The sequence below is a fragment of the Equus przewalskii genome, chromosome 9, assembly GCF_037783145.1.
Source record: "Equus przewalskii isolate Varuska chromosome 9, EquPr2, whole genome shotgun sequence".
NCBI lineage: Eukaryota > Metazoa > Chordata > Mammalia > Perissodactyla > Equidae > Equus > Equus przewalskii.
This window is the reverse complement of record NC_091839.1, coordinates 70,069,546-70,088,140: the sequence shown is the minus strand read 5'-3', so window position 1 is coordinate 70,088,140 and position 18,595 is coordinate 70,069,546. Positions and strand designations below refer to the sequence as shown.

The 18,595-nt window shown below is 34.2% G+C and overlaps 1 protein-coding gene across 20 annotated transcripts in view; it reads left to right on the top strand.

Annotated features, from left to right (window-relative positions):
* The window catches only part of TRDN (triadin), a 393,603-nt gene that overhangs the window by 368,052 nt on the left and 6,956 nt on the right, over positions 1 to 18,595 (top strand). For all 20 annotated transcript variants that reach the window (XR_011522089.1, XR_011522078.1, XR_011522083.1 and 17 more), the window contains one exon: positions 18,299 to 18,340. Coding sequence is in view for 13 of the 20 variants with exons in the window: in XM_070556944.1 (XP_070413045.1) it covers positions 18,299 to 18,340 (42 nt within the window). In the remaining 7 variants the exon portion in view is untranslated. The remainder of the gene's footprint in view (positions 1 to 18,298; positions 18,341 to 18,595) is intronic.

Below are 18,595 nucleotides of genomic sequence, written 5' to 3'. Positions count from 1 at the left end.
TGTTAATGATAAGTTCTCTTTGGCACATAGTATGAATTTCAAGCTAAAATATAATTTTATTTATATTTATTTATATTATATATATATATTTAAATATATTTATATATATTTATTTATATTTTTAATGTGTTTAGAGGTTGAGTTATTTCATACCAAACCCTCTGACAGGAATTTGTTAACTTTTAATCTTGCTTATGTTGAAACTTAAAAAACAAAACTACATCATTTGAAATGATAACTTGTAACAAAAATGCCTTATCATGTTCTCAAGCCTGATGATCAAAGTGATTTGCATTCAAATATGTTTTTTCAGTGATTGAAGTAGAATGAAATAAAATGATCTTGTTTCTGCCTTAAACTCTCAATATTTAAAACTTTCCATAGAGCACATACGGTAGAGTAAAGATGTTTTATTTGCTGTTGTTTTCCACTGTTCGTTAACTTCAATATAATCGTATATCTGAGAAGAATAACATAGTTAGGAATGGATCTAGCCTCGTAAAGCATAAACAGACAAAGGTCTCAGAATACACTCTCTGAAAGGTCAAGCTTTAGGTAGAGATAGAAATTCTAAATATACAGGATGCAACTGTACATTTTGCTTAAAGTCCCTAAAATTCTTGGAAACAGCAATTTTCCTTTCCATGTTTCCAGATTTAAAGAAAAACAAATCATTTAAAATCAGTACTGTCTAATGCAATGTCACCTGAGCCACACATGTAATTTTAAATTTTCTAGTAGACACACTAAAAGAGTAAAAAGAATCAAGTGAAAATAATTATAATACTATTATTTAACTCTATACATACAAATATTATTTCAATATATAATTAATATAGAAATGTATTGATGGTTTACATTATTTTTTCAATTGAGGCTTTGAAGTCGTGTGTATATTTTATGCTTAGAGCACATCTCAATTTGTACTAGGCTCATTTCAGTTCCCCAAAGCCCCATGTGGTTAGTGGCTACTGCATTGGACAGAGCCAGTCTCAGTATTTATTGAGTACTTCCACTGTACCCAACACATGACAAGTAATGAAGACAATGAAAGATAATCACTAAATGTGGCACTTGCCACGCATCTCATTCAAAGTTCTTTGACTGCAAGCAATGGAACTCCACATGGATTTGCATTAAGAATTTTTTTAAAAAAGAAATAATTACAAGGGTACAGAGTTTTCTCTCTGATGCAAGGGCAAAACTTAGAGTTGATCTTCAGGAAAGCCCTCTGAAACTAACCCAATCCACACCCTTCTCCTACAGCCAAAGGTAGTCAGGGCAGACTTAGCGAAGGAGATAATTCCAGAATTTGTACCTTGAAGAATGATTAAGACTGGAAAACTGGAAAAAAATAGAAGTAGGTGTAAAGGAAAAACTCACTTCTTCTGTGTGTTTCTCCTTTATTCTCACACTACTACCTCACTCCCAATACTTCTCACACCAGATGTGTGGGTTTTTGTCCACATGAAGCAATTCTCTGTGACACCATCTGGATGTCCCACAATTCAATTTGATTCTGACACTAACTGGAGTTATGGCAGTTACCTGAGGTTACAGGGCTCAGTCCCACGAGCCTGCCCCCCACCGTAGATGCCAATCACAAGTAGTAGGTCCCCAGCTTACTCATAACTTCTGTCTGACTTGGCTATAAATCAGAGGTTCTCATGAGCCCTTCCCTTGGATTCAATTATTTGTTAGAACAGCTCAAAGAACTCAAGGACACACTTATGTTTAGCAGTTTATTATATGATAAAGAATATGATAAAGGATCCAGAAGAACAGCCAAATGAAAAGACACATAGGGTGAAATCCAGAAGGGCCCCAAGCACAGGGGCTTCTATCCCTGTGGAGTTGGGATGCACCACTCTCCTGGCATGTAGATGCGTTCACCACCCAGAAGTTCCTTGAACTACATACTTTTGGGATTTTTATGGAGGCTTCATCACGTAGGCATGATCAATCATTAACTCAGTCTCCAGCCCCTCTCCCTTTCCTGAAAATTCTGAAGGATCAGAGATGTGGCTGAAAGTGCCAAGCTTCTAATCGTGGCTTGGTCTTTCTGATGACCAACTCCCATCCAGGTGTCTACTAAGTAATGCTTCATTAGAACAAAAGACTCTCCTATCACTTAGGAAATCCCAAGGGATTTAGGAGCTCTGTGCTAGGATTCTGGAATATACTAAAACATATATTCTCTATTATTTCTCACTGGATGACTAAGAAAGCATAGTTTAGAGCCAATCAAAAGAAGAGTTGGCTGGAGTTGAGGGAAGGTGTTAGAAAGCAGTGGGAGGTAAGAACACGTAGGTGAAACTGTGAGGTAGAGAACCTGTAGGCCAAAGGATTTAGACTCAACTGGCCAAGAAAGCTATGGTTTACTTTCTTGAGGGAGTAAAGTGTGAAGTAATTGTTGAGAAGCCTAACCACACAGGAAGAGTAGTAGTAGAAGTAGTAAGAGTAGTAACTGAAAAGAGAAATATATGAGGAAAAAGATATATTTTTTCTTATGGATCATTCAAAATAAATGTCCAGGGACAACATAGAATGATATATTTTAATAAGTTGGTTTCTGAGTATATGAAGTTTATATTCTCTAAATTACATTTTTTATCATGCTTTTTTAGAGGCAACCATCAAAAATTGCCTCAGATATTTATCAAACAGAACATGCTAAAGATAATTTAAACTAAAGAACCATCGTTCTTTTCCTGAACCCTCTTTTTAACATTATGTACATGTCTTTTTCTTTTGGTCAGACTTCCTATTTATTTTTCATTCACTTATTTGTCTTTTGCTAAAGGAGGTTCATGAAATAGCTCCTGCTTTGAGGTCCTTTCTCCCTTCTACTCATATCCTCTAACTCTGCTCTAGTGCCTGCCTCTCTTGTCCTCCAGAGAGGACCAAGTTCTCAACCTCTGACAGGCCATTATTTCTGCTTTGGTGCCGGATGCACAGAGATTGTCCTTTTTGTTTGATAGGGGCAATGTTAACACATGGAAAAAGACTGATTTAAAAGAGAAGAGTGGTATCACTTCCTGAGTTTTCGCAGCTCACTCTGATTGAGATGATTGAAACCATCCCAGTGAACTGGATTCTCAAATATCTGGGGTTTTATTATAGGGATAAAAAAGATGCTGATAAGAATCAGCAATACACTCACATCTGTCTATTACATTAGTGAAAATAACATTGCAAAATCAAATTTTCCATGACTCACAGACAGCTATAGTTTAATCAGTGCTTGTTTTTGTGAGTGCATTTTTTTAAGGTTTAGATAATTTCTAAATATTCACCTGATTTTCATTGTGTGCATTTTTTCTTTGTAGATATGGTAATATATAATGAATAGTTTGTTTTCTATGAAGTTTGGTGGAAGACAAGGGGTATTAGATTGTATTATATTTAATATCTAGTACCTTAAGAATGAAAAGCAAAATAAACACATTCTTGAGTTTTAAATAGGGCAATCATTTCTTCCTGATATTAGTATTTTAAGACTTCTGAAAAATTTTTCTCTGAAAAAAAAAAAAGCCTGTACATCTTAAAACATCATGGCCAGGAACTTGCCCAAAAGTAAAACATGAAATAAAACAAATGAAGGAGAAAATACATTATTAAAAAGCAAATGGTGCCAACGGAAGGCTTATACCTAGAGGAGGTGCTGTATTGACATAGCTGAGACATTGACAATATGTTCATGACAATGGCCACTGGGTATCGAGGGAACAGATTTTTATAGGACTTCACAGTTCTTTTGCTTTTATTGTCTGGTAGTCAACATTTAAGTAAAGTTAGGTTGGCTTGCTCCTCAAAATGAATATTTTAAAAAGAGTAATGTAGCAAGAACATCTCTTGAGATAATTCTATTTGGGGACTTAACTTTGGTATCATTTTCTGTAACATTTTTCTCTGATCGTGAATAGTGAGCATTTTGCCATTAGCACCTCATTCAAATTATCTGCATGGAGAAGTTTAAGATCATTATGAAGTCTCTGAGATCTAATTTTGATATAAAAGATAAGGAATTTAACTTTTTAAGTCCATACTGATAAAGTTTAATCTTTTATGGAAGTTAATTACTTTTTAATGAAACTTCAAACAAGTCTAGGAGACGATTAGCGAGGATTTCCATTTTCCAACTTCCTTGATAGCTTACGTTTGTGATTTGTTTTTTAAAGCCTTCTAACTTTTAAAATGCTCATTCATTTTTTGGTTCTGCATTTTTTCTTCTAGTATAAATATGAATTAATAAGTAGTTTGCATCAATATTAAAGTATGATGGATATTTTAGATATCAGAATTAGGCTACCTAATTTGTCTGAATTTTTTGTGTGAAAATTTGTCTGAAAATTTAAATAAGCGTAAGATAAAATTAAATAAGGATTCTATGGATATAAAGGTTCATAGTCTTTTTCTTACTGTACATGTTTGGTATGTCTTAGGTTAAGAACTCTTTTAAAAGAATATAACTAAGCATAACTAAAGTATACTATTTGTCATTAATAGAAGCATACCTATTTTTATTGATTATATATCCCTGCATTGAAAATTTTCAAGAATTTCTGAAAACCAGAATTTCCCAATAAGTATGTAATTTCAATTTGAAAGAATATTTCACTTTTCCAGACAATCTTGGGACTACTAATGAGTCAGTGAATTATGAAATGATAATGTAGTGGCCAAAAAGAACAAATCTTCCTAAGTTCTCAAACACAGAAAGAGTATGCTTTGCTTTAAGTTGATATTATCTATAATCCTCTTTCTGAGACAATTAAATTAATGATCTTTTCTAAAGTAATCAAATCCAATATAATAGTCACCTAAAATTTAATTCATGTCTAAATCAAATTATTTATGTTATCTCAGATTAATCAAGTTGCTAATAAAAAATAATATACAATTAATTAATGGTGCCGTATCAACACCTTAACTTCTAAATAAGTGAATCAATTTTGTTGCTACACAACATATGCCAGTCACATTTCTAGACCGCACAAGAAAACCTCATAGGCTGGTTCAGATGCAGTTATGCAAGAAGTTTTAAAACATTATTTGCTAACTTTAGAGAAAGAGTTTGAACAGTGTTATTCATGCCAGTTATATACTGAATTTATTTGTCTAAAATTTGATAAAAATGTTCCCCCTAAAATAAACTAAATTTCAGAAATTTAAATGACTATTAAATCTCTCCCCAATATCCATTAAAATTGTTTGACCTTTTAAAAACGCCATCTCCATGGCTTTAAATATGTAATTATTTTTATGATTGTCTTTTTCATTGTTTAAACCAGGGAGAGTGATTATATGCTTAAAAACAGAAAGAGAAAAAAACGGACCTTCCAATTTCTAAAATAATTCCTCAGGAAATAAAGATTTAGCAAGAGAGATGATTATTCTTTTCTATGATTTTTCTTTGTATACAAATTAATGTTAGAAATTTGAATTTCTTTTTCTTCTCCACAAACACAAATTATTCCATGTTTTTGTTCTTTAAAAGTACTTTATTATTTGATATCTGATATAAACAAAATAGCATATGAAGTATATGTCTAAAAACTAGATACTAAATAACGAAGTTTCTACATTTAGACTCTCCCCATCCCATCGCTTGATTCCTATCAGTGGTAACTAATACACTGAATTTTACTTTTATAATTCTCTTGATTTTTTTCTAATTTTTTTTGGGGGGAAAGATTAGCCCTGAGCTAACTACTGTCAGTCCTCCTCTTTTTGCTGGGGAAGCCTGGCCCTGAGCTAACATCTGTGCCCATCTTCCTCCACTTTATATGTGGGAGGCCTACCACAGCATGATGTGCCAAGCAGTGCCGTGTCCGCACCTGGGATCCGAGCCGGTGAACCCTGGGCCGCCAAGAGGCAGAACTGGGAACTTAACCGCTGCGCCACTGGGCCAGCCCCGATTTTTTTCCTAATCTTATCACATCTTCCTCTTTCAAATATATATGTCATGTTGTAGGACGTATTTTGAGATTTTTCATCTAATGTGTTATGCTTCTCCGATTCATCAGTCCTTTTTTGTAGCTATATTTCATTCAGTTTCACTGCTGTGTAATATATTAATTTGTGAATATACGTACTTCAATCTATTCTACTATTGATGGATATTTGCTTTACTTTTGATTTATTTAAGATTTTTCTGCATTCATTTTTACACATCTTAATACGTATGCTTATTTTATTAATCTCTACCCTTTCTACTTTACTAACATATGCATATGGCAATAAATTTTCCTTTAAGTGTTCTTCAACAGCATCCCACTAGCTTTTATGTATAGTATCTTCATTGCCATTCAGTTTTAAGTATTGCTTAATTCCATTATAATTAATTCTTTAACTAGTATATTACATGGAAATTTTAGAACTTGTTTTTAAATTTCCAAACCTATGGTCAGAGAAAATGTTCTAATCTGTGAAATATGTTGTTTTTATTTATTTATATTATTTGTTGTAGTAAATATTCCATATTTACTATCATTGAGAATATGTGTATATTCTAACGGTTGAAAGAATGATTCTATATCCACTGAGTGAAGCTTAATTGTGTTTATGCACTTTGAGCCTTCTGTGTCTTCATTAATTTTTTTAATATTTGAAGTATCAATAATTGAATAAACTATATTTAAATCTCCTACTATGATGGAAAATTATCAGCTTATCCTTGTAGTTTTATCAATTTTTATATTAGGTGTTGTTTTATAAGTTCTATACAAGTTTAGATTAATTGCATCTTTCTGGTGAACATTTGAACATTTAAGTTTATATAATAATTTATATATTCCTTAGAATAATTTTTTCAAATGTAGTATGTCTGATATTATTATAATTATCCCAGACTTCTTTTGGCCAGTATTTTATCAGATTTTTTTTATAAACCTGTACTTTATGCCTTTACATGGCATTATGTTTTAGATCTATCTTTAGTAAATAAAGTTAAAATATGTTTTTTACTTTATCCAGTACAATGACCTTTACTTTTAACCTAATGAATTTAGACTACTTACATTTGTTGTGATTATTAATATTTTAGATTTAGTTCTTACCATCTTACTTGTTGCTTTATTTTTCTCATACTCTCTCAATGCTTCTTTAGATTCTTTGTTGTCTTTTATAAATTGAGAGCTTTTCCCTTTTAAGTGTGTTTTTACTATTCTATTTTTGAACGTCTATTGCTCTGGAAAGAGTACACATTGTTTCTGTTACTTTAGTGGTTACCCTTGACATTTTACTATGCACACTTAACAAAGAATAAAATTACCTTAAAATACCATCTTCTAAACAAGAGAAGGATGTTAAAACAGTTAAATTTCCTCAAATCTAATTCTGATTTATATGCTAATTTTGTTCAATATTTTTAGTTCTAACCTTTAACAATAACTGAATGTCAGCTTTTATTAGTATTAGTTTTTTCAATCAATTTGTATCTATCTTTACCTATGTGTTTACCAGTTTCATTGCTTTCCATTTCTTTGGCATGTCTGTTTTGCCATCAGACTTCCAGCAGCACCTTCTTTAGAAGTGCCTTGAGCAAGGACCTATTGAAGGAAAACGTTCTCAGTTTTTATTTATCTGACAATGTCTTTAAATCATCCTCAATCCTGAAAGCCTTTTGCTAGGCACATAACTTAGGTCACCAGTTAAGAACTTTGAGAACTTTCACTGTATTATTCCACTGCATTGTTTTCTATTCCTCCATTGAGGTGGGAAATTCTGTTATCAGTTGAATTGTCATTCTTCCTACATGATCTATCTTTTCTCTCTGGCTTCTTTAAATATTTTCTCTTTGCCTTTGATCTACTGCAGTTTCTCTACAGTTTATTGGAGTAAGAGCTGCTTTTTACCGTGAAATGCTTCCACAAGACAAGGATTCATTTTTTTCCATGACTAGTTTGGGAGATTCATAGCCATTATTTCTTCAAATATTGTCTCTTCTTCATTCTTTTCTTCTGCTGATTAGGAATAGGGTAGATATGCACATTCTTTTTTCTCTCAATGTGTCTTTCAAATTTTTCATCTCCTTGTTTCTCTATGCTGTATTTAGTGTAATTTGATCAGTTTTAACATTGATTCACTAATTATCTCTTCACCTCTATATAATATTTAACTCATCCAATGAGTTTGACGTGATTTATTTGTTATAATAGTTATTTTTCAAATTTTATTGGTTATTTTTATAACCTCCTGTTGCTTGTTCTTATTTATTAATTTATATTTTATTTCTTAAAACATTTCATATATATGTTAGTTTGCGAATGAAAATTTCAATATCTGCAGTACTTTGGTTTTTTTGAGGAAGATTGGCCTGAACTACATCTGTGCCAATCTTTCTCTACTGTGTATATGGGATGCCACCACAGTACGGTTTTGATGAGCAGTGTGTAGGTGCATGCCTGGGATCTGAATCTGCGAATCCCAGGCCAAAAAAGCAGAGCATGCAAACTTAACCACTATGGCCACTGGGCTAAATTTGTTGTTTGTTGTTTCTTCATTCACTCATGATGGCTTTTTTTTTTTTTTCCCATGTTTGGAACTTTGAGTGTGAGCTCATATTTTTTTCTTTCCCTCACTTTGATCTGGTCTTATCTTTCTTTGTCTCTGCTGTCCCTGTCCTGCTAAACTTTTATTCCACTCCTAGGGGTCCTGTCCTGGGAGTCAGCCCAGGTTCATCAGTTTCCTGAGGTCATCAGGTACCTGACAGCACCAGCACTCAGACCTCATGGCGAGCCCTATATGCTCACCTGCTATTGGACTGGGCAAAGTCCATCACAGTTTCAGCAGATGATTTCAAGCTATCCTGACTCACTTTCCACAAAATATCTATTGGTTGTTTGGGGTTCTCTATTTCCAGGTCTCTCAGGCTCCCCATTGCTTCCCTCTGCTTCCTCTTTGACAAACAACTGATACATTGTGGGTTTTTTACTATTCGTTTATCTCAACCCACATGCATTTTAAAGTTCATTTCATTTTGTTATAAATATTGTCCATGGGTTTTGCTGGCTATCTGTTTTTATGGGGGGATTTGGAGGAGATTTAAATACTTTGTTGTTGCTATGTTCTCAGAATCCCCTGGGACAGTTATATTTTCATCTCACCATCCCTGACTAACAAGGGATCTCAGTCTCTGCACTCCCACTTGACTGCGTGCACACTTAGTTTTTGAGTTCCAGTTTTAATATAATCACTTGTCCTCAGGGTGACCGCACCTTTCATATATCAGCAGGGTTCTTTTGTTCCCTCCCACGGAATGAGGGAAGATTCTGCTTGGAGATTTCCTTTACCTCCTCTGAACCCAGCACTGCAACAAAAGATGTGATTCCACAGTTGTTGCTGTCTATCATTCAATCAGAAGCATTAGAGTCCAATAGTTGTTGTTAATGTCACTCACAAATCTTGTTTTAACCAAGGTTCATTTCTTACTTTTCTATATTAAAAAGTTCAATATCTGATGTCGCAGTTCTAGGCAATTGCATAAAACTAAATTTGTTAAAAATTTAGACAGTCCTTAATCAGAGAATTCTAAATTTAAGCTGCTTTGGAACAAAACCATCCTCAGTTAATACATACAGGCCCAAACCTTTGAAAGTTGCAATGTGTAGATTAAATCTTGTTTCAGGAGATATCTATCTATATATACAAAATTTGTGATTTTATGAAACAATTGACTTTTTTTTGTTAGAGATACCTTTCTGGAATGGATTTTTGATGGATACTAACAGCAACATAGTTTTTGATAAAAGCAAATTAGCATCAAATTCATAGTAGAAATACAAAAGGCATCATAGGATTTGGCTGATAACAGGGAAACTGGCTTCCAATGGACTGGGTTCCAATCTGACTTAAAAGCTTGGGTAAATTGCTCAACATCTCATTGCTCAGTACCCTTATTTTAAAAATGTGAATTATAATAATAATATTAACTCATTGAAATTTTGGGCAGATTAAGTAAGATAAAATAGTACAGTGTATAAGTTGTTGGTGCACAGCAAATCGTTATTAATTGGAATCTATGAGGATGATGATGATAATGATGGTGATGATGCTGGCTATGGCATGATAATGAGTTACTTCCCCAGTGAAGGATAGGTTTTGCTTCTTAAGCTTTTGTGTCAAAATGCATAAAACAATGAAATAAAATAAAAAAGAACATCTCACTTGGTTTTGAGTGGATTTAAAATAATCCCATTTTTTTTAGAACAAGGGTGATTAACTCTTAGAGATTTCGTTTCAGGAGAAAAAAAATGAGCAATTACTTTTGGCTGAAGCCTTCTAAATAGGTACCAGCTGCTGTGCTCATCCCCTCCGATCACTCCCTTTGCTAGATTCCTGAGAAAGTCTGTGTGTAAGGCACATTTCGTGACATGTTTGTCACTGTTCATTATTAGTCTTCGGGAACCAGCAATGTGGCCTCATTCATTTATTGGTGATGTTAAGTTGTTCTGACATTGCCCTCAAGACAGTTGTGTCTTATCCTCAGAGTGACAGGACAGATACTCAGAAAGGATTGCACACGTTCATTGAACACCCTTGGCTTCACTGTGTGCAAAATTCCGAATGTGAACTATCTTTGCATACGTTATTACTCCCTGGGGTCAATTGCAAAAATCTGTGGATATCGCTCAGTGTAGCAGTTAATCTTCTTTAAAGCTCATGATCATTTTAAATAATAGTATATACAGAAGGAGCCTTTCCTACTGAGAGCTAAAATAAACTGGCTGTCACCTGTTGCTTTGAACTACCATGGATTCTCAGGATTTCTTGAAAAGAATGTAAACTGTTAGAATGTAATATTCCATCAAACTATTTACCCATAATCCTGCAAATCAGTTGAGAACATAATTTGGAGCTTTTGGTATTTCTGCAAACACAATGTGATGCAGTGAATTAGATAAAGTAAGATGAGTGAGGAAGAATACAAAAATCCATGCTGTTCCTCTCGTATCTGTGCCTAAGGATCCCAGATGTTTACCTATGAGTGTTTTTTTGAAACTGCACAAATCAGAATAGACTGTTAGTAGAAATAAAGCTGCAGTATCTGCTGGCACACACACATGCATTATTTAGGTAGTTTTTATTTATTTATCATGTTTGCTAAGAGTATGTAGAGAAGATTGGGCATTGCACAGAAAAATTTTATCTTTAAAATAAGAAAAATAAAATCAACAGTCTGTGCCATCAGTGTGGATTCTTTAAAATTTTCCTTCTCTCCAAATTACAATCTCTTTTAATCTTTCCCATTATTTTACCCATCACTACCCTCCCATGTTCACGCAAAGAAGCATTGCTTCTCCCAAGATTTCTCACTCCAAGTTCCTCCTTGTCTCCATCCCTTCCTGCCTCCCCTGATCCTTGCTCCCTCAATCACGCATCATTAGTTCTCACTCTAAGAGATCTACCTCCCTCTGGCTACAAATATCTTCAGACTATTCCCTCGTCTAAAATTTCCCTTACCCTTTCTGCTTCCAAAGTTGTTGTACGTTTGCTCTGACTTCATTTACAACCATGTTTCTGAAATGTCTCCCACTAATTCTTCACCACCTCTTCAGGCTTTTGCTCCATGCAACCTGAGTATTACTCCTGATACTCTCCTCAGATAGCTCACTTAAAGCTGAACATAGACCTCCAGATTGCAAAGCTGAATTGTCTTTTCTCACTTCACCTGCTTTCCAACCTCTCTTATGCATTCAATGTTCTTGGTCTCCCATCCTTTTTGAAGTGTTTTCCTCTCTTGGCTTTTATAATATCAGACTTTTATTTTTTCAGTCTGACTCTATTTTCCCAGTATTGAGCTTCTGTTGCTTTTTCCCAAAGGTTGAGTTCTTCCATCCTCAGCTCTCTTTCCTACTCTTCTGCACTCTTCCTCCATGGGGTCATCCAACTTTGCTCTCTACCTCTTTGTGGATAAGACCCCAAATTTGTTCTGAAGCTTAACCTACCTTCTCAGCTCTGGTCCCACATTTTTAACTCCCAACTTCACCTATTGTCTGTATAAGTTTACAGTTGACCTTCTTGTCTTACTCTCTTCTTTCATCTATCCTTCTACCCCCAGCAAATCTCAAAGGGAAGTCCTCTTATTGCCACTGGATGTCCACTCTTTAGTCACTTAGGCATAAAACTTTAAATTCTACTTCAACTAATCACTATTCCTTGTCTCTTGCCCTAATTCAGTTGTCAAGTTGTGTTGGCTTTTGTTATTTCTCTTTTGAACAATTACAGTCACTCTTCATAGGACCCATTCTGATTTCTGTCATTTTTCCTTTTCATTTCTACTAATAAATTGTTCCAAAATTTCAAATTGATTTGGTCATTTATACAACAAATGCTCAATATTTTTCATGACAAATTTAGAATAAAGTCTACGTTTCTTAGCTCGAGGGTCTAGAGCCACTATGATCCAGGCTAGAACTACATTTTATATCTTTTTTCTATAATCATTATCTATACTTATCACAGCTTGCAACCCAATTCAAATCTCCAGGTTCCTAATATTCCTGCATCCTAAACTTTGATCCTGTTGTTCTCTTCTCCTGGAATATTCTTCCCACTTCTGACAATGTGATCCTTCTCCAATACTTTATGATCCTTGAAAGTCCATCTCCAATGGGATAGCTTCCAAAATATTTCTTTGATCTCCATGGGAGGAAGTAGCCATTCCACTCTTGAAAACATCTTGCATTTATTTTGACAATTGTCACATATTACCTTGAGGACCATAGCATCTTATGTCTGGTTGTGTACTTGTCCACTTTCTCTGCTTGACTGCAAATTATTTCCATGTAGCATTGTATTTCCTTTTGATTCTTTCAGTTATGCAAAGTGCCTTGCAAGTAAAGATAATAGTTTAGTTAAAAGCATGTAGGTCTAGAAATTGAGGGAAATTAGCTTTGTACATTCTTCTAGCACTTTCCAAAATGGGTTGCTTGAGGGGAGTTCTTTTTTTAAATCCCCTGAGTCTCATTATTCTCTTGTAAAATACAGATTTTTTTCTACCTATTTCATAAGTGCATTGTAAGGCTTAAATGAAAACACATGTAAAGTACCTAGTAGAGTACCTGACACAGAAAATGAGCTCATTGTAGTTATTATTGTTATTAGTGCTGTAAAGTAGCTGTTTCTTAAATGACAGTAACTATTTCTAAAATTATTTGAAAACTTCAAGGTAATCTTCACTTTGACTGTAAAACTAGACCGAATTTTTTAAAACCATCTGTTTTTATTTGAACATGTTTATATTATAAACACACAGGATACAAATTACACATGATGAATTACACCCTTTATATGAAGAATAAACAGAGATTCCAACCACCTTTGAAAAACAATGTGAATATGTTTCTAATTAATTAATTTGCATATATATGATAGTGGTGTTGAATCTATTCCAGTTATTCAAATTTAGGAGGGATGGTTTTAATATAGTCAAATAAAGAAGAGAGAGACATTGATATCTAACTCCGACACTCGTAATTTCACATTCATGGTATATTTTAATTCAGCTTAAAATTTTTCTCCTAATGCAAAATTAGCATTGCTTAATTGGCAAATGATTGATATCGTATGTAATAATTTTTTGCATAAAATGTATAAGGTCAGGTGGAAATACAGCCAAGCTTTTCCTCTGTAATAATTCTTATTTTGAACAATCCAGTTTTGCTTTTTGTAGTTGCTTATATCTTGCATTGTTTTACTTATGTTTCTATGTCAGAGAAACAAGATAAGTTTCCTTTCAAGTGATAACTTTTACTTTCTTGTTTTCTCAAATATTGTGACTTGCTGTTGTTTTAAATGCCCAGTGAACGTATTTTTTTAATTATTATTCCTTTTGACAAGTTTATGTTCAATTATTTCCTTCTATAATATGTTGGCTATTTCATAGAAATAGAATTCTTCATCTACAATTGCATTTCTCAAAGTATAGTCTGCAAATCTCTGGGTTCTCCAAATTTTCTCAGGAGATCTGAAACACTTTATATAACACTAAGTCACCGTTTCCTTTTTCATTCTCATTTTTTTCCTGAGTGTACAGTGGAATCCTCCAGAGCCTAAATAATATGTGAGAACATCATTGCCCTGATGACTAAGGGAAGATATGCTTGAGTATTCTTTTATTTAAAAAATGTCTGTGTTAATTTCTATTACATCAGCTATCAATAGATGTAATCCATATAAATGAAAGTTCTTTGAGATCCTTAATAATTTTTTAAGATTGTAAAGGGTTTCTGTAACCAAGAATTTGAGAACCACCACTATAGAGACCAAGAAACAGAAACAAGATAAGATTGATGTTGAAAATGATAAACCTGTAATTTTAGTGTAAAATGTGCTAATTTATATGTACAGTCCATGTGTTTAAAAATACATGTAATTATACATCATATCTATCACTGGTACTGAGGCTCGACTCCACATTTCCTCTTGTCCCTGGAATTTCTCTCAGCCAAATTTTAATTACAGTCCATATTGATGCTATATATATAGTCTCCTTAATGCCAACATATTGGCTGTTTAAGTTGTATCTGTCTTCAACCACATAGAGCCAAGTCTACTCTTGACTCCGTGCAGACAAAGACTTATCACCCAAACCTTCTTGAAGTCTCATTTTGCTCTGACTTTCTTTTTGATCTATGGCTGGAAATCAGATTCAGAGCTCAGCAAAAGCTTTCAGGCAATAGGCAAAGAGAATTTCTTATTTTTTTCAGGGCATTACACTTTATCACAGAATAATACACACATATATATTTTTAAGTGTTGGAACAGACACTTATGTGAGATGAGGCAGATTGTGGAATTGGGACAAAGGAGAATTTCCCTCAGTTAATGAGAAGATACAAACACTACTTGAAAATATAAAATGTAGGCCTTTCTATAATGATCATCTTATTGTTTTCATAAACTAATAACTATTTAAGAACTTCTGTATTTGTAGCTCCAATTCAATAAGTATAAAAGAGTTATACCAAAGCCAGATCTTGACATCAACAGGTTTAAAAGATCAAAATGATAGCCACACAAACAAGACTTCCCATTGTTCATGACTCTGTTATAGTGGAGACATCTGCTTTAGATGGGAGGATGGATTCACTCATATTTGTGGATCTTTAGAATCTAAGATTCTATGTAAGTGAAGGAGGGAGTCTACAATTTGAAAGTCAGGGTAACACATTTTTACTCTTCATTGTTTGGAATGTGATTGCCTAAATTACTTATAAAGGTTAGGTAAACAGAACAGATATTATGCTTTCCTCTTCATTGTCATCATCATTTTTAAAGATAACTAAGTAACTCTTCTGTTCAACCCCACTGAAGGAGGACAGATTGTTGGAAGAGCAGAGGGACACACTTAGAGAGACACTGCTTCATCTCTGCTCTGCAGGAGCGCGTGGCTCATGCATAACTTGACTCTGTCCGAGCCTGCCTGCAGATACCTGTTAGGCAATATAAGGCATAGGTTCTGGAATCAAAGAGAATTGGGTTTAAAAGGCCATACTCAAGAGGTGGAGTGGCATAGTGGTTAAGAATATAATATTTCCCCACTTACTAGCTCTGCAAACTTGAGTCTCCAGCCTTCAATTGTCCCACCTGTAAAATGGGAATAGTAATGATACACTCTTCACAGATTTACTGAGGAGGTAAAACGTGTTACTATTTGTAAAATGCTTAGAATAGTAGCTGGAATATAACAGACATACTGTTTATGAAATAAATATAAATCCACATTCAGTGGCTCCAATCCAAGCAGGTTGGGATCGATGCTGTAGCCTTGCTACTCATTTGTTCTATGACCCTGGGCAGCACTTGATCCCTCTTTGCTCCATCTGTATAAAAGATTTAAAAATAAGAGCACCTACCTCATAGAGGTGTTGTCAAGATTGAATGTGCTAACACATGAAATAACTTAATAGATCCAAGCAGGTGGTAAGTGCTAAGAAATATTAACTATTGCCATAATTAAAAGTGATCTCTCAACTCACCCAGTTTTGCCTGTTAACTCAATGCATAGCCCTTCCAAACTTTTCCAGACATCTTGCCTTCTCTATCTTGCTTCCTAATACACATTTGCGATTTTATGACCAGCCAACACCACAACTGAACTCATAGAAAACCAAACTTTTCATTATCCCCAGCTAATGAGTGTCTCCTAGGATTTCCTTGGAGCCGGAAATGGCACCACTATCTTCCTCAAAACTCAAATAACACATTGTGCTATCCCTTATTGTATTAATCTCTTGCACTCATGTGTACTCAATTGTATTTATCTCTATGTACAAAGCCTCATTTATACTCAACTCCTCCAGTGACTCCTAGTTGCAGAAATCATTGTTTCTCTGTTGACTATGAAAATGCATTCCCAATTTCTTTTCCTGAATCCATTCTCTCATGTTCTAGTTCTTACTTCTACAAAGTACATCTGAAATATTATTTGTCTCTTGAACAAACTTCACTTGTTGTTCTCCTGCCCTCATCGACATTCCCTGTGCTCCTTGAGTATCCTCAGTCATGTGCTGTATCTAGCCTTTCTTCATATAGTTGCCTTCACTTTAAACTTGCCCTGTCCTTGGGTCAAAATCCTCTCCATATTATAAGGCCCCTGTCAAATTAGACTTCCTTCATAAAACATTTTCCTGACTTCCCCTCCCAAAAAAGCAAGTCACTCCTTAAAATTTCCTTGGCGTATTTTGATACTCCTTTTACGATAACGACTGTACTTTCTCAGAGTCAAGTATTTGTTTTAGCCAAACCACCGCTCACCGGATCAAGGCACACGTTATAAGAGCAAATGGACTGTAGGGTCTTATTCCTTTTATGTGTTCTGAACAGTGAAAATTACAGTGAATTATTCCTAGTTCAGTAAATTTCTGTTACTGTTAAGTTGCTTACACAGAGACTGCATCTCCATAGCAACTGCCGTGGACTTAGAGTTTATCTCCCTGTTCTCTGTTCTCCTGGTTAGCCTGCGCAATTGACATGTGACTCGGTTTCTGCCAGCTTTATCACTTCTACCTGGTTTACTTTGGGTCCGAATACAGAATTGGGGAAAGAGGAGAAGCTGATGTTTTTATTCCACCCATATTTATTCTCCCAGGAGTAAGAAATAAATTTAGAGAATTGGTGTCTTAGTTTTACGTGTGCTATAATCTACAAAAATGAAATGTAAATTCCTGTGTATGAGGACTTTGCATCATTTTCATTTTGCAAACATTTTCCATAGACATTAGCAGATTATTACACAATTAAAATATAGCTATTATTTGATTCATCTAAGAATTCTGATATCATTTCCAAAATATAAGTGTTAAGTTACTCCAAGATATTATGTAACCATATATACCATTCCTTATTTATGGCTGTTGATCAGTCAGTTTAAGACTGTGCTCATTTAATCCAGTGTTTAATTGAGTTAAGCCTATATTTAAATATTTTTTAAACTAATCAGGTTGAAACTTTAATAATTTACCATGAAGAAAAATGCTAGTAATGTGGTCCTTTTTCCCACTTTGTGCTTTTACATAATAACATCTCTTCCTGAAGGTCATGTTTCTTTTCTATTAGAGAAAATTTGCATACTGGCCTATTTTACCCCTTTTCAGTTTATTCATGAACAGCTGGTATGAAAAATCTGAATAAATAATACAAACTGACCCTTGTTCAGATCATTACAAGTGCTAAAAAGTTGGTATGAAAAGTTAAAGATTATTTAATTATACTGTGTTGGAATTATCTCTGACTTAAAATTACTCCCACATTATTCCACTGTGTACCTTTAAGTAGAATGCACAGAAGACCAAGCAACATACATAATCTAACTTGAGTCATTGTTTATATATTTGAGGTTTAGTTTAACTTTTAATGTCTTTTAATTGCATTTACAATTGTCAAATGTCAATCTGCTAATAAATATGTAGTGGATATTTTCTCATGATCTTCCTTGTGTATGTGAATTCATTAACCTCAAATTCCCTAAATTCCAAAAGAGATGGTTGTTTTGAGTAGGAGTTTTAGGAGTCAGAGGAGGAGGAGCATGTTAGAGTGGGAACGCCTTAGCCAGCCTTTGCTCACCTGCTGACCACAATCCTGGCATGACATCCATTCCCTCCCCACTCTCTCTCCAAGTCAGAGAAGTTGCCTTATTTGTCAGAAAGCTCTTTTTCATAGAGACACTAGATGCTGAGTTTACAGATTAAGAGATCCTGTGACTCTTAAAAACCTTTAAATGCAATATTTCCTCTTTGGGTAATCTAGAAAAACAGACCATGAATTGATTTGTCTTTTCTTTACTCTCTAGGAGAAGATTTTGAAGATGTACCAGCTTCAAAGAAAGCTAAAGGTGAGTATATTATCTTCAGTTCACTTAGGAGTTTTCTCCCAAGGCTGCAATATTTTATCTGTTTTATTTAACTACTCTTGATCTAGTCTTCAGCTTTTCCTAAGCAACGTTTAGACGGTAAACTTATTTTTTAAACAAACAGCCTTTTTGCATTATTTGGAAAAATATACACATATTTTCATATTTTGAAGGCACTTGTTGAACATTGAATTATTTGCAAGTAATTATTAGATGCATTTATTTGCCTATCTGCTT